Below are 15,708 nucleotides of genomic sequence, written 5' to 3'. Positions count from 1 at the left end.
AATGCTTTATATAAAAATATGGGGATCTATCTGTTATAAGACCCTCACACATCACCAATTTATCTAGTATTTTCTTCACAATCTGTAGAAAAAAAATTATAACAGGAAAATGAATACTTTTTCTTTCCTAAGTACAGTATTTAAACCCAATTTTGGCTTCAAAATATCACTGATATAATGAAAATGACCAAATCTGCAATTTATTAATAAGCCCTAACATGTTTTACAACTTTCTGCATGTTCAGGTAACACCTGATTTCATCCACCAATTTGTGATACATTTCTTTTTATCTAAGTGAGTTCTATGCTTAAATATTATTTTAGCATTATTTGAATTTACTATTTTTACATTATTTTTTTCAGAATAACTGGGGCAATCTTTGTAACACTTTAGCATAGATAGAATGCATAGACTTTTGTAATGATCGGAGATACCAGACCTGTACGGTTTCTGTAGACTTTCAGTATAATGGCTCTCAAAAGTTTGTTCTCTTGTTAGGGACACAACTGTCCGAATATTGTCTACAGCTTCAGTTGCAATCTATTGATTTAAAACATGGAGGAGAAAATATATTAAAAAGTCATGTAATACAGGATTCACATTTAATGGGAACCTGTCAAGTGAAAATGTTATCTGATCTGCAGGAGGTATGTTATAGAGCAGGAGGAACTGATTATATTAATATATATTTTTGTGGGAAAATTTTCCGTAGACTTGCATTTTATTCATTGAAATCTGGGGGTGTTTTTCTGCATATGACTCCAATGGGAGGTCCTAATCATTGATTGAGTCTTCCCTGTATCACTGTGCAAGCAGATACAGCTGTCAATCACTGAGTAGGACCGCCCACTGGACTCATACATACAAACAACCAACAGAGGTTTCAAGGAATAAAATATAAGTTATATTGAATCTTTTATAACAAACCTATACATCTTTCTGCTCAGCTTTTCCTTCTCTAGACCATGGTGTCCACAGATATACAATGTGACTGGTTCCCTTTAAGGAAACGGACCACACATATTTAGGCCAGATATTCATGGTCTGAGTATGGGCTTCGATGTCATGACCTGAATTCAAGAGTCTCATATATGCTCAAGAGTCTCACACATGAGACTGCTGAGTTTGAGTCAGGAGACCAACTGTCCATCACTGGACCATTAATGTCTGTCATCTCAAAATGGCCTCATATTGGTTACAGTTAGTGTTGAGCGATACCACCCGATATTGAAAAATATCGGATTGGATCGGCCGATCTAAAAAAGTATCGGGTATCGCCGATTCCGATCCCGGAAGTCCCATTAAAGTCGATGGGACAGAAATATCGGAATTAAAAAAAAGGGGGGAAGAGTGTGGGTGGTGCGTGGGCGGACACTGTGCGTGTCTGTGTGTGCGGATGGGGCCTGTGCGGGCTGTCGGTGGTCTGTACGTGCCTCTCGGGGGCCTGTGCCGGCTGCCGGTGGTCTGTACGGGCCTCTCGGGGGCCTGTGCCAGCTGTCGGTGGTCTGTGCCGGCTGCCGGGGGCCTGTGCTGGCTGCCGGGGGTCTGTACGGGCCTGCCTGGGGCTTGTGCCGGCTGCTGGGGGTCTGCACAGGCCTGCCGGGGGCTTGTGCCGGCTGCCAGGGGCTTGTGCCGGCTGCCGGTGGTCTGTATGGGCCTCTCGGGGGCCTGTGCCGGCTGCCGGTGGTCTTTGCCGGCCTGCCAGGGGTCTTGTGTCTGTGCAGGCTTCGTCCGATGGGACTACAAGTCCCATCGGGCTATGCCTGCTACACTGACAGTGATTGACACATTAGCCAATGATGGGACAGTAGCAGTCCCATCGTCCGGCTAATGTGTTGAATGTAATAAAAGAAAAAAAATATATACATACTACATACATACTACATTCATACAACATATATACTACATTCATACAACATACATATATACTACATACTACATACATACTACATATATACTACATTCATACAACATACATACATACTACATACAACATACATGCTACATACCACATTCATTCAACATACATACATACTACATACAACATACATGCTACATATATACTACATTCATACAACATACATATATACTACATACTACATACATACTACATATATACTACATTCATACAACATACATACATACTACATACAACATACATGCTACATACTACATTCATACAACATACATACATGCTACATATATACTACATTCATACAACATACATACATGCTACATACTACATACATGCTACATATATACAACATTCATACAACATACATACATACAACATACATGCTACATATATACTACATTCATACAACATACATGTATACTACATACTACATACATACTACATATATACTACATTCATACAACATACATACTACATGCAACATACATGCTACATACTACATTCATACAACTTACATACATGCTACATACTACATACTGTACATGCTACATATATACAACATTCATACAACATACATACATGCTACATATATACAACATTCATACAACATACATACATACTACATACAACATACATGCTACATATATACAACATTCATACAACATACATACATACTACATACAACATACATGCTACATACTACATTCATACAACATACATACATACTACATACTACATGCATGCTACATATATACAACATTCATACAACATACATACATGCTACATACTACATACATTGTTATGAATGAGTCACCGTAGGAGGCAGACACAAAAATAGCAGCTAAGTCCAGAAAACCGGAGAAGTTGGCAACTATCAGATTGCAGACCCCTGAACCTAACAACACAACTAGCAGTAGCCGTGGGGGGTTCCTACGGTGCCCTAGACCCCTCGATCACAGCCGGAGAAACTAAATAGCCTAAAGACAGAAAAGGAAAACTAAACTGCCCCAGAGCAGACCCCAAAGTAAAAGGCAGCCCCCAACATATAATGACGGTGAAGCAAGATGAAAAAACACACACACAGATAGAAAGATAGGCTGAGCAAACAATGGGGCCCAAACTCACTAAAATAGGACAGGATAGGACAGCTGCTGTCTGCAATCTGCAAAAACCCTGAAAAGACATAAGCCAACAGGCTGATATAGAAAAAGGCCCTGAAGCAGCTAGGCTTCAAAAATTATATCAGCACTCAGGTAATTTCTGAAGACAGAGCTAAAGGAATTCAGATCACCCCAGCAGGGAATGACAGAAATCCAGCAAAACAAAAACAACGTACAAATGCAAACGGCAGAGCAGAAAACTTAGCTTTTGGAGAGCAGGAATTCAGACTGGTATCCAGGGATCCACAGAGAAATCACCCACAGAGCAGACGGGCGTGGACAGCCTTATATCCAGTCAGAAACTCCACTCAGCCAATCATCATCATTAGACCCAGATGCCTGATAATCAGGCTCACTATCTTTCTTTACTAGAAGAGGGAGTTCATCGGGCCTCAGTGGTAAAGGGGAAAATGAACTCACAACAGTACCTCCCCCTTGAGGAGGGGTCACCGAACCCTCAACCATGCCACCAGGGCGATCAGGGTGAGCCCGATGAAAGGCACGCACCAATCTTTTGGCATGAATATCAGAGGCAGAGACCCAGGAATTATCCTCCTGACCATAACCCTTCCACTTAACCAAATACTGGAGTCTCCATCTAGCCAGACGGGAATCCAGTACCTTCTCTACCTCATATTCCATGTTACCTTCAACCAATACAGGGTCTGGAGGTGCCACCCCAGGAACAACAGGTTCAACAAACCTCTTCAACAAAGACTTATGGAACACATTATGGATTTTAAATGTGACAGGAAGAGCCAAACGAAAAGAGACTGGATTAATAATCTCCAAAATCTTGTAAGGTCCAATAAATCTAGGCTTAAACTTAGGAGAAGCCACCTTCATAGCAATATTTTTTGATGATAACCACACCATATCACCAACCTTAAACTGGGGACCAATGGTCCTATGTCGGTTGGAAAACCGCTGGGCCTTTTCCTGGGAGAGAGATAACTTATCCACCACTTGGTCCCAGATCTGGTGCATTCTCTCCACCACAGTGTCGACACCTGGGCAGGCAGAGGGCTCCACCTGCCCTGAAGAAAATCGAGGATGAAACCCAAAGTTACAAAAAAAAGGTGACATCAAAGTGGCAGAACTAGCTCTATTATTTAAAGCAAATTCGGCCAAGGGCAAAAATGAAACCCAATCATCCTGATCAGCGGAAATAAAACATCTCAAATATGACTCCAAGGTCTGGTTTGTTCTCTCTGTCTGCCCATTAGTTTGAGGGTGAAAAGCAGAGGAGAAGGACAACTGAATTCCCAGCTTGGAACAGAAAGTTCTCCAAAATCTAGACACAAACTGAACCCCTCTGTCAGATACAATGTCCTCAGGAATCCTGTGCAAGCGAACCACCTGTTGCAAAACAGGGGTACCAACTCAGAGGAAGACGGCAACTTAGGGAGTGGTACAAGAAGGACCATCTTAGAGAATCTATCGCAAATCACCCAAATAACAGTCATTCTCTGAGAGACAGGCATATCAGAGATAAAATCCATTGAAATATGGGTCCATGGCCTCTTGGGGACAGGCAAAGGCATCAACAACCCACTAGAGTGAGAACACGATTTAGACCGGGAGCAAGTCCCACAGGACTGCACAAAATTCCTGACATCACGAGACAAGGAGGGCCACCAAAAAGACCGACTCACCAAATCTCTAGTACCAAAAATACCTGGATGACCAGCCAAAGCAGAGCAATGAACTTCAGACATCACTCTCCTCTTCCACTGGTCAGGAACATACAACTTTCCACTGGGACAACGCTCCTGGATCTCTTCCAGAGCACGTCTCAAATCGGGCGAGATGGCAGAAAGAACTACCCCTTCGCCTAAGGCTAGTTTCACACTTGCTTTTTTTTGCAGCGCGTTTTTCCCGCAAAAAAACGCATTGAAAAAACGCATACAAAAGCATACAACTGCTGCGTTTTTTTCAAGCATTTTTATGAGCATGCATGAAAAAAATGCAGCGTTTTTATGCGTTTGTATGCATTTTTAGTGCGTTTTTACCGCGTTTGCGTTTTTTTCCAACATTAGGTGGCCCCTCACACTAACCCAAACCATGACTTTACTAACCCTAACCCTGACCCTAACCCTGACCCTAACCCTAACCCTAACCCTGACTCTAACCCTTAACCAAACCATACTTAACCCTAACCCAAACCCTAAACCCTAACTAACCCTAACCCTAACCCTAACCCTAGCCCTAACCCTGACCCTAACCCTAACCCTAACCCTTAACCAAACCATACTTAACCCTAACCCTAACCCTGACCCTAACCCTTAACCAAACCATACTTAACCCTAACCCAAACCCTAAACCCTAACTAACCCTAACCCTGACCCTAACCCTAACCCTAACCCTAACCCTGACCCTAACCCTGACCCTAACCCTGACCCTAACCCTTAACCAAACCATACTTAACCCTAACCCAAACCCTAAACCCTAACTAACCCTGACCCCAACCCTAACCCTGACCCTGACCCTAACCCTAACCCTAAACCCCCTTAACTAACCCTAACTCTAACCCAAACCCCTAAATTCCATGGTTAACAAAAAAAAACGCATGTGCAAAAAAAGCATACATAAGCATGCCAATGCGCACATATGCGCACCCATAGACTTATATTGGGTGTCTTGCTGTAAAAAAACGCATTGCGCGCGCATGCGTTTTTTTGAGGCAAGTCGGACGCACAAAAAATGCAACAGGTTGCATTTTGTGCGCCCGAGCGCATACCGCAAAAAAACGCATGCACGGTAAAACGCGTACAAACGCATGTGTATGCGCACATAAGCGCATCCCATGCAAAGTATAGGAAAAAAAACACGCATGCGCTATTTAGCGCTAAATTACCGCGAAAAAAAATGCAAATGTGAAACCAGCCTAAGATGGTAGCAGGTTTGGTCACCACAGGAGAATCAGCAAAGAAGCTCCTAGAGAGGGCGTCTGCCTTGACATTCTTAGTTCCAGGAAGAAAAGAAACCACAAAATCAAAACGTGTAAAAAACAAGGCCCACCTAGCCTGTCTAGGGTTCAAGCGCTTAGCCGACTCTAGGTAAATCAAATTCTTGTGGTCAGTGAGGACCACGACTTGATGCTTAGCTCCCTCCAACCAATGTCTCCACTCCTCAAATGCCCATTTCATGGCCAACAGTTCCCGATTCCCCACATCATAGTTACGTTCAGATGGAGAGAACTTTCGGGAAAAGAAAGCACAGGGATTCATTTTAGATGTTACAGGATGCTTTTGGGACAAAACAGCTCCTGCACCAATCTCAGAAGCATCCAACTCTACCTGGAACGGAAGTGAGACATCAGGTTGCCGCAAAACCGGGGCGGAGGTGAATCTTCGCTTCAGCTCCTGAAAGGAAGAAACAGCCTCTGGAGACCAATTTAACACATCAGCACCCTTCTTAGTCAAATCAGTCAATGGCTTGGCAATACTAGAAAATTTTGCTATAAATTTCCGATAAAAATTAGCAAAACCCAAAAACTTCTGAAGGGCCTTCAAAGAAGTGGGCTGAACCCAATCGTGAATGGCCTGTACCTTGGCCGGGTCCATTTCAATAGTTGACGGAGACAAAATAAATCCCAAAAAAGAAATCCTCTGTACTCCAAAAAGGCATTTAGATTCTTTGACATACAGGGAATTCTCCCTCAAGATCCGGAACACAGTCCGAATATGTTCCACATGAGAATCCCAATCCTTGGAGAAGATCAAAATATCATCCAGATAGATAATCAAAAATTTATCGACAAAATCTCGGAAAATATCGTTCATGAAGCACTGGAAGACAGAAGGGGCATTAGTGAGCCCAAAAGGCATCACCAGGTACTCAAAATGTCCCTCCGGAGTATTAAACGCCGTCTTCCATTCATCCCCATGCTTAATGCGAATAAGATTATACGCCCCCCTGAGGTCAAGCTTGGTAAACCAACAAGCACCTTTAACTCTAGAGAATAGATCCGAAATCAGGGGTAACGGATACTGATATTTAACAGTAATTTTGTTGAGGGCACGATAATCAATACAAGGTCTTAATGATCCATCTTTTTTGGCTACAAAAAAAAAAACCGGCACCTAAGGGTGACGAGGATGGTCTAATATGACCCTTCTCCAACGCCTCCTTAATATAGGATCGCATAGCCTCGTGCTCGGGTACAGATAAATTGAAGAGCCGACCCTTGGGGAATTTACACCCCGGGTACAGTTCAATTGCACAGTCATAACTTCTATGAGGAGGCAGAGACGCAGACTCATTCTCACTAAATACATCATAAAAGTCCCCCAAATAATCAGGAACATCATGCGACTGAGGAGAGGTGGAAAACACCGGAGCCTCACTAAAGGCACACCGACAACCCCAACTCACCACAGACACAGATTTCCAATCCAAAACTGGATTATGAATTTGCAACCAGGGAAACCCCAGAACAATGGTATCATGCAGATTATGCAACACCAAAAATCTGCAATTTTCTTGATGGTCTGGGGCGACCCGCATTACCACCTGGGTCCAAAACTGAGGTTTATTTTTTGCCAAAGGAGTAGCATCAATCCCCCTCAAAGGAATAGGCGTCTGCAGAGGTGTCATCGGAAATCCACTACGTTTAGCAAAATCCAAGTCTATTAGGTTTAGAGCTGCTCCCGAATCCACAAAAGCCTTGGCGGAAAATGTGGACAGGGAGCAGATCAGAGTAATAGCCAGAAACTTAGGTTGAACACCACCAACAGAAAACGTGTGTGCAAAGCGTTTCTCTCGTTTAGGACAGACAGAAATAATATGCGAGGCATCTCCACAGAAAAAACACAACTTATTACGCCTTCTGAACTCCTGACGCTGCTCTCTGGACAAAACTCTATCACATTGCATAGGCTCAGACACTCGTTCAACAAGTGGCAACACCACTCGTGCAGTTTTGCGTTCGCGCAAACGCCGATCAATCTGAATGGCTAATGACATAGAATCGTCAAGACCAGAGGGAACAGGAAATCCCACCATAGTATCTTTTACGGCTTCTGACAAACCCTTCCGAAAGAGAGCAGCCAAGGCATTATCATTCCATGTAGTAAGTACCGCCCACTTTCGGAATTTTTGACAGTACGATTCTGCAGAATTTTGACCCTGGTTCAATGCCAGCAGGGTCTTTTCAGCCTGATCAATGGCATTAGGTTCGTCATACAACAACCCCAAGGCTTGAAAAAATGCGTTCACATTAGTCAGAATAGGATCATCAGGTTTCAAAGAAAACGCCCAATCCTGGGGATCGCCACGCAGCAAAGAGATGACAATTTTAACCTGCTGCGCGGAGCTCCCTGACGAGTTAGGCTTCAAGGCAAAAAATAATTTACAATTATTTTTGAAATTCAAAAATTTAGACCGATCCCCAAAAAATACATCAGGTGTGGGAATCTTTGGTTCAGCAGTATGAGAATGAGCAAGGTAGGCGGGAATTCCCCGCACTTTCGCAGCGAGCTGCTCCACACGATCAGACAATTGCTTTATCTCCTTAGAGAGAAAAAAAAATCCCCCTACGGCCTCAGAGATATAGAGGAAAAAATATACACACTTTTTTTTACAATTCTTTCCTGCTATTGAGTACCCTAGGATCTGCGGTTCGGCGGGTGATTCTGTTATGAATGAGTCACCGTAGGAGGCAGACACAAAAATAGCAGCTAAGTCCAGAAAACCAGAGAAGTTGGCAACTATCAGATTGCAGACCCCTGAACCTAACAACACAACTAGCAGTAGCCGTGGGGGGTTCCTACGGTGCCCTAGACCCCTCGATCACAGCCGGAGAAACTAAATAGCCTAAAGACAGAAAAGGAAAACTAAACTGCCCCAGAGCAGACCCCAAAGTAAAAGGCAGCCCCCAACATATAATGACGGTGAAGCAAGATGAAAAAACACACACACAGATAGAAAGATAGGCTGAGCAAACAATGGGGCCCAAACTCACTAAAATAGGACAGGATAGGACAGCTGCTGTCTGCAATCTGCAAAAACCCTGAAAAGACATAAGCCAACAGGCTGATATGGAAAAAGGCCCTGAAGCAGCTAGGCTTCAAAAACTATATCAGCACTCAGGTATTTTCTGAAGACAGAGCTAAAGGAATTCAGATCACCCCAGCAGGGAATGACAGAAATCCAGCAAAAACAAAAACAACGTACAAATGCAAACGGAAGAGCAGAAAACTTAGCTTTTGGAGAGCAGGAATTCAGACTGGTATCCAAGGATCCACAGAGAAATCACCCGCAGAGCAGACGGGCGTGGACAGCCTTATATCCAGTCAGAAACTCCACTCAGCCAATCATCATCATTAGACCCAGATGCCTGATAATCAGGCTCACTATCTTTCTTTACTAGAAGAGGGAGTTCATCGGGCCTCAGTGGTAAAGGGGAAAATGAACTCACAACAATACATGCTACATATATACTACATTCATACAACATACATACATACTACATATATACTACATACAACATACATGCTACATATATACTACATTCATACAACATACATATATACTACATACATACTACATATATACTACATTCATACAACATATATACATACTACATACAACATACATGCTACATACTACATTTATACAACATACATGCATGCTACATACTACATACATGCTACATATATACAACATTCATACAACATACATACATACTACATACAACATACATGCTACATATATACTACATTCATACAACATACATATATACTACATACTACATACATACTACATATATACTACATTCATACAACATACATACTGCATACAACATACATGCTACATACTACATTCATACAACATACATACATGCTACATATATACTACATTCATACAACATACATACATGCTACATACTACATACATGCTACATATATACAACATTCATACAACATACATACATACAACATACATGCTACATATATACTACATTCATACAACATACATATATACTACATACTACATACATACTACATATATACTACATTCATACAACATACATACTACATACAACATACATGCTACATACTACATTCATACAACTTACATACATGCTACATACTACATACATGCTACATATATACAACATTCATACAACATACATACATGCTACATACTACATACATGCTACATATATACAACATTCATACAACATACATACTACATACAACATACATGCTACATATATACAACATTCATACAACATACATACTACATACATGCTACATACTACATTCATACAACATACATACATGCTACATGCTACATGCATGCTACATATATACAACATTCATACAACATACATACATGCTGCATTCTACATACATGCTACATATATACAACATTCATACAACATACATACATGCTACATACTACATACATGCTACATTCATACAACATACATACATGCTACATATATACTACATACAACATACATGCTACATATATACTACATTCATACAACATACATATATACTACATACATACTACATATATACTACATTCATACAACATACATACATACTACATACAACATACATGCTACATACAACATTCATACAACATTCATGCATGCTACATACTACATACATGCTACATATATACAACATTCATACAACATATATACATGCTACATATATACAACATTCATACAACATGCATACATGCTACATACTACATACATGCTACATATATACTACATTCATACAACATACATATATACTACATATTACATATATACTACATTCATACAACATACATATATACTACATGCATACTACATACATACTGCATACAATACATTACAGACATATAGACATGCAGTACATATAACATAGAGTACATACTCACCAATACTTGTCACATTGTTCCCCAAAGCCAGTGTCATCTATGAAAAAATATGAAAATAACAAACAAGCCATATACTCCCTGATCTGCAGAAATCCACGAGGGTCCCATGCCGATTTCCCGTGGAGAACAGCAGCACACATACTACATACAACATAAATGTAATGTAAAAAAATAGTCCGTAGTCTCACTTTATGGCAAAAGCTGTGTGAGAAAGTTCCCAGGCAGGTTTTTGCCATAAAGTGAAACAAGTGACTATTGTTATGATGAGTCACTGCAGGAGGAAAAAACAAAATACCAGCTAAGTCCAGAAAAACCAGAGAGGTTGGCAGCTATCGGATTGCAGACCCCTGAACCTATCCACAACAACTAGCAGTAGCCGTGGGGGGTTCCTATGGTGCCCTAGACCCCTCGATCACAGCCGGAGAACTATATAGCCTAAAGACAGAAAGGGGAAAAACTAAACTGCCCCAGAGCAGACCCCAAAGCAATAGGCAGCCCCCAACATATAATGACGGTGAAGCAAGATGAAAACACTAACACAGATAGAAAGATAGGTTGAGCAAATGATGGGGCCCAAGCTAACTACATAGGACAGGATAGGAAAGCTGCTGTCTGCCATCCGCAAAAACCCTATCAAAATGAGCCAACCGACTGATAGGAAAAACAGGCCCTGAAGTCGCTAGGCTTCAAAAAGACTATATCAGCACTCAGGTATATTCTGAAGACAGAGCAAAATATCAACAGATAAGAGACAAAAATGGAATTGCGCTCACCCACAGCAGGGAATGGCAGAACTCCCAAAAAACAAGGCAAAACAAGAACAAAACTGAAGAGTACAAAGCAGAGCAGAAAAACTTAGCTTTGAGATGCAGGAATCAGACTGGTCTCCAAGAATCCAGCAGGAAATTCACCAGCCAGGAAGACGGGCGTCGGCAGCCTTATATCCAGTCCTCAATTCCAGCCACCCAGTCATCATCTAGCTGCCCAGGTGTTTGGTAATCAGTCTCACTACCTTCCTTCACTAGAGGAGGGAGTTCATCAGACCTCAATGGTGAAGGGAAAAATGAACTCACAACAGACTATTTTTTTTAAAGTGGCAGAGGAATACAGTGCGGAAGGATACCTACCTTCCGTCATTGGATTATTGAAGCCCCTAGAGAGCGGTCGCATCAGCTGATGCTGCTGTTTTCCACGGGAAATTGGCGTGGGACACTCACTCGTGGATATCTGCGGATCAGGGAGTATTTGGTGGTTTGTTTTTTTCTAATTTCTTTCATAGATGACACTGGCTTCGGGGATCAAAGTGACAAGTGATGGTGAGTATGTACTCTATGTTATATGTACTGTATGTCTATATGTATGTATTGTATGAATGTATGAATGTATTGTATGTAGTATGTATGTAGTATGTATGTAGAATGTATGGTTGTATGTATGTAGTATGTATGCAGTATATATGTATGTTGTATGAATGTATGAATGTATTGTATGTAGTATGTATGTTGTATGAATGTAGTATATATGTATGTAGCATGTAGTATGTATGTTGTATGAATGTAGTATATATGTAGTATGTATGTAGTATGTATGCATGTATGTTGTATGAATGTAGTATATATGTATGTAGTAAGTATGAATGTAGTATATATGTAGTATGTATGTTGTATGAATGTAGTATATATGTAGTATGTATGTAGTATATATGTATGTTGTATGAATGTAGTATATATGTAGTATGTATGTATGTTATATGAATGTAGTATATATGTAGTATGTAGTATGTATGAATGTAGTATGTATGTAGTATGTATGTATGTATGTTGTATGAATGTAGTATATATGTAGTATGTATGTAGTATGTATGTATGTTGTATGAATGTAGTATATATGTAGCATGTATGTTGTATGTAGTATGTATGTATGTTGTATGAATGTAGTATATATGTAGTATGTATGTAGCATGTATGTTGTATGTAGTATGTATGTATGTTGTATGAATGTAGTATATATGTAGTATGTATGTAGTATGTAGTATATATGTATGTTGTATGAATGTAGTATATATGTAGCATGTATGTTGTATGTAGTATGTATGTTGTATGAATGTAGTATATATGTAGTATGTATGTAGTATGTAGCATGTATGTTGTATGTAGTATGTATGTTGTCTGAATGTAGTATGTATGTAGTATGTAGTATATATGTATGTTGTATGAATGTAGTATATATGTAGTATGTATGTTGTATGAATGTTGTATATATGTAGTATGTATTATGTATGTATGTATGTTGTATGAATGTTGTATATGTAGTATGTATGTTGTATGTTGTATGTATGTATGTTGTATGAATGTAGTATGTATGTAGTATATATGTAGTATGTATGTTGTATGAATGTAGTATATATGTAGTATGTATGTTGTATGTATGTTGTATGAATGTAGTATGTATGTAGTATGTAGTATGCATGTAGTATGTATATATATATATTTTTTTACATTCAACACATTAGCCGGATGATGGGACTACTACTGTCCCATCATTGGCTAATGTGTCAATCACTGTCAGTGTAGCAGGCATAGCCCGATGGGACTTGAAGTCCCATCGGACGATGCCTGCACACACACACAAGACCACCGGCAGGCCCACACAGACCACCGGCAGCCGGCACAGGCCCCCGGCAGCCGGCACAGACCACCGACAGCCCGCACAGGCCCCCGACAGCCCGCACAGGCCCCCGAGAGGCCCGTACAGACCACCAGCAGCCGGCACAGACCACCGACAGCTGGCACAGGCTCCCGAGAGGCCCGTACAGACCACCGGCAGGCCCGCACTGACCGCGCATCATGATGCGCACAGACCGCGCATCATGATGACATCATTTAAGCAGCCAATCACAGCCATGCCAATAGTTAACATGCCTACATGCCTAACAGGATGTGCCCACACTTCTGAGGATTCCCATTGGCTGAATCAAATCTAGCGGGCTCATTGCATTATGGGAACTTCCGATTCCGGTATCCGATATAGAAAAAATATCGGTACTCGGTATCGGAATTCCGATACAGCGAATATCGGCCGATACCCGATATTTGAAGTATCGGAATGCTCAACACTAGTTACAGTAGGTGCAAATGGTTTTCTACAGGGGATCACTGTTATGTGATCTACTATAGTTATAATTCTGTATAACAATGATAGCGTCATTTTATAACATTGTATAAAAGTAATTGCAATTGGAACTAGTTGGAATTAACCAATATTTTTAGCATGGAGCAGTGAAGTTAGCACAGAGAGCAGAGACGTCCTTTACACTATTAGTAAAATAACAGTTACAAAAACCTTTCCAGCGTCTTGAAGATCCTTCTTGTCGCGATTAGCAAAGCCGGTAAGTGCTCGGGTTTCTAGTAGACCAGTAAACACAAGGACTGGAGTCATTACGAGAACCAGTAAAGTCATTTCCCAGCTATAAATAAAAGCAAGTGTAACGGAAAGTCCCATATTGGCAAAGTTCTGTGAAATTAAACCAAGCCTGGATCCGGTAGCCTAAAAAAATTAAATAAATGTTACTCACTTTTTTCTAGAAAACAAATAACAGCAGTTATATGAAAAATGTAATAAAGACAAATGTGTCATCTATGTAGGATGGATGGACTGCTAACACATTTAGAGTTAAAGAGGATCTCTCACTTGCTCAAAAAATTGAGTTAAGTACCTTGTAAAAATCCCTGAGCTCCCCAAGATTCTGCTGTTCTTTTTCTTTTTGCGCTGTGTCACTCCATTGCAGAGATATTCACATCTGTTTCTTCTGGAGCACAATATGTGAATATTTTGCTTTGCAGTCTAACTGGGTGTTTCTGTGAGGGACGGACAGGGCTGTAGTCGTGGCCACTAACATCTGCAACAGTGTGCCCTGGCCTCCCATCACATATACATGCTGCCCATCACTCAGCATACCTGCAGCGCCTTTCACAGCTCCATCAGGGTCCTCTGTACGTTTCTGGAGGACTTCAGGATCCACTTTAGAAATAACGGAGTCTCAGTCCAGTTCAACTTTAAACGCAGCAACTTTACTGAGACTTGTACACAGCATATTCATATTCTTTCTAGCCTCATCATCAGGGTTCACAACATACGACTTCTCTTCTGTCCCTTTCCTTCTCTCTCTGTCACTAAGCCTGCTTCCAGGGCAGACCATGCCAAACGGTCCCACAACATCTTCAGTGCCCAGCCTCACTCCAATTGGGTGTTCCCTCTGCCATTTCGCCCCAGCTCTGAGGGCATCAGCCCACAAGATAAGCTGCAACATGTTAAGAAATGTGCCTGTACTGCTTAGTGTTCACTAGCAACTGCAGACCCACTTATACTGCAGTGCTAGTACTGCTGCTGTAGATCCCTCTGTAACAATCCTGGTCACGGATGTTATATGCTGGGCCTTTGGCTTGAGCTGATCATTGCATGACATGGTGTCGCCAAGGGCCAGCCAGCCCTCCTGAGCTAATGTGCGCCCTCACCCCGACTGACTCCTATAAGAAAGTCCTAACTTATCCCACCTTGCCCCTCCTATGTTTAACTATCTACACACTGGTTCCCTTATGCCTACTATATTATGTACAGAACTATGGTCTCTGTGCCCCCATCTAGTGGCCAATCTGAGGTAATACTCCCCTTTAACATAATACCCTCATCTAGTGGCTGACCCAGGGTAACTCACTTTCCCTACTTAACAGTGAATGTACGCAACACAA

At 41.2% G+C, this 15,708-nt stretch overlaps 1 protein-coding gene across 1 annotated transcript in view; it reads right to left on the bottom strand.

The window, feature by feature from the left end:
- Window positions 1-15,708, bottom strand: part of LOC141095455 (ATP-binding cassette sub-family B member 5-like) — a 184,396-nt gene that overhangs the window by 25,086 nt on the left and 143,602 nt on the right. Inside the window, exons 21-22 of the mRNA XM_073581462.1 lie at window positions 14,303-14,506; window positions 441-541 (exon numbers count right to left, since the gene is read on the bottom strand). Coding sequence (XP_073437563.1) covers window positions 441-541; window positions 14,303-14,506 — 305 coding nt within the window. The remainder of the gene's footprint in view (window positions 1-440; window positions 542-14,302; window positions 14,507-15,708) is intronic.

This window comes from Dendrobates tinctorius, unplaced genomic scaffold (genome assembly GCF_039654945.1).
Source record: "Dendrobates tinctorius isolate UK_male_01 unplaced genomic scaffold, ASM3965494v1 ptg000070l, whole genome shotgun sequence".
Taxonomy (NCBI): Eukaryota; Metazoa; Chordata; class Amphibia; order Anura; family Dendrobatidae; genus Dendrobates; species Dendrobates tinctorius.
This window is presented reverse-complemented; position numbering and strand designations above follow the sequence as displayed.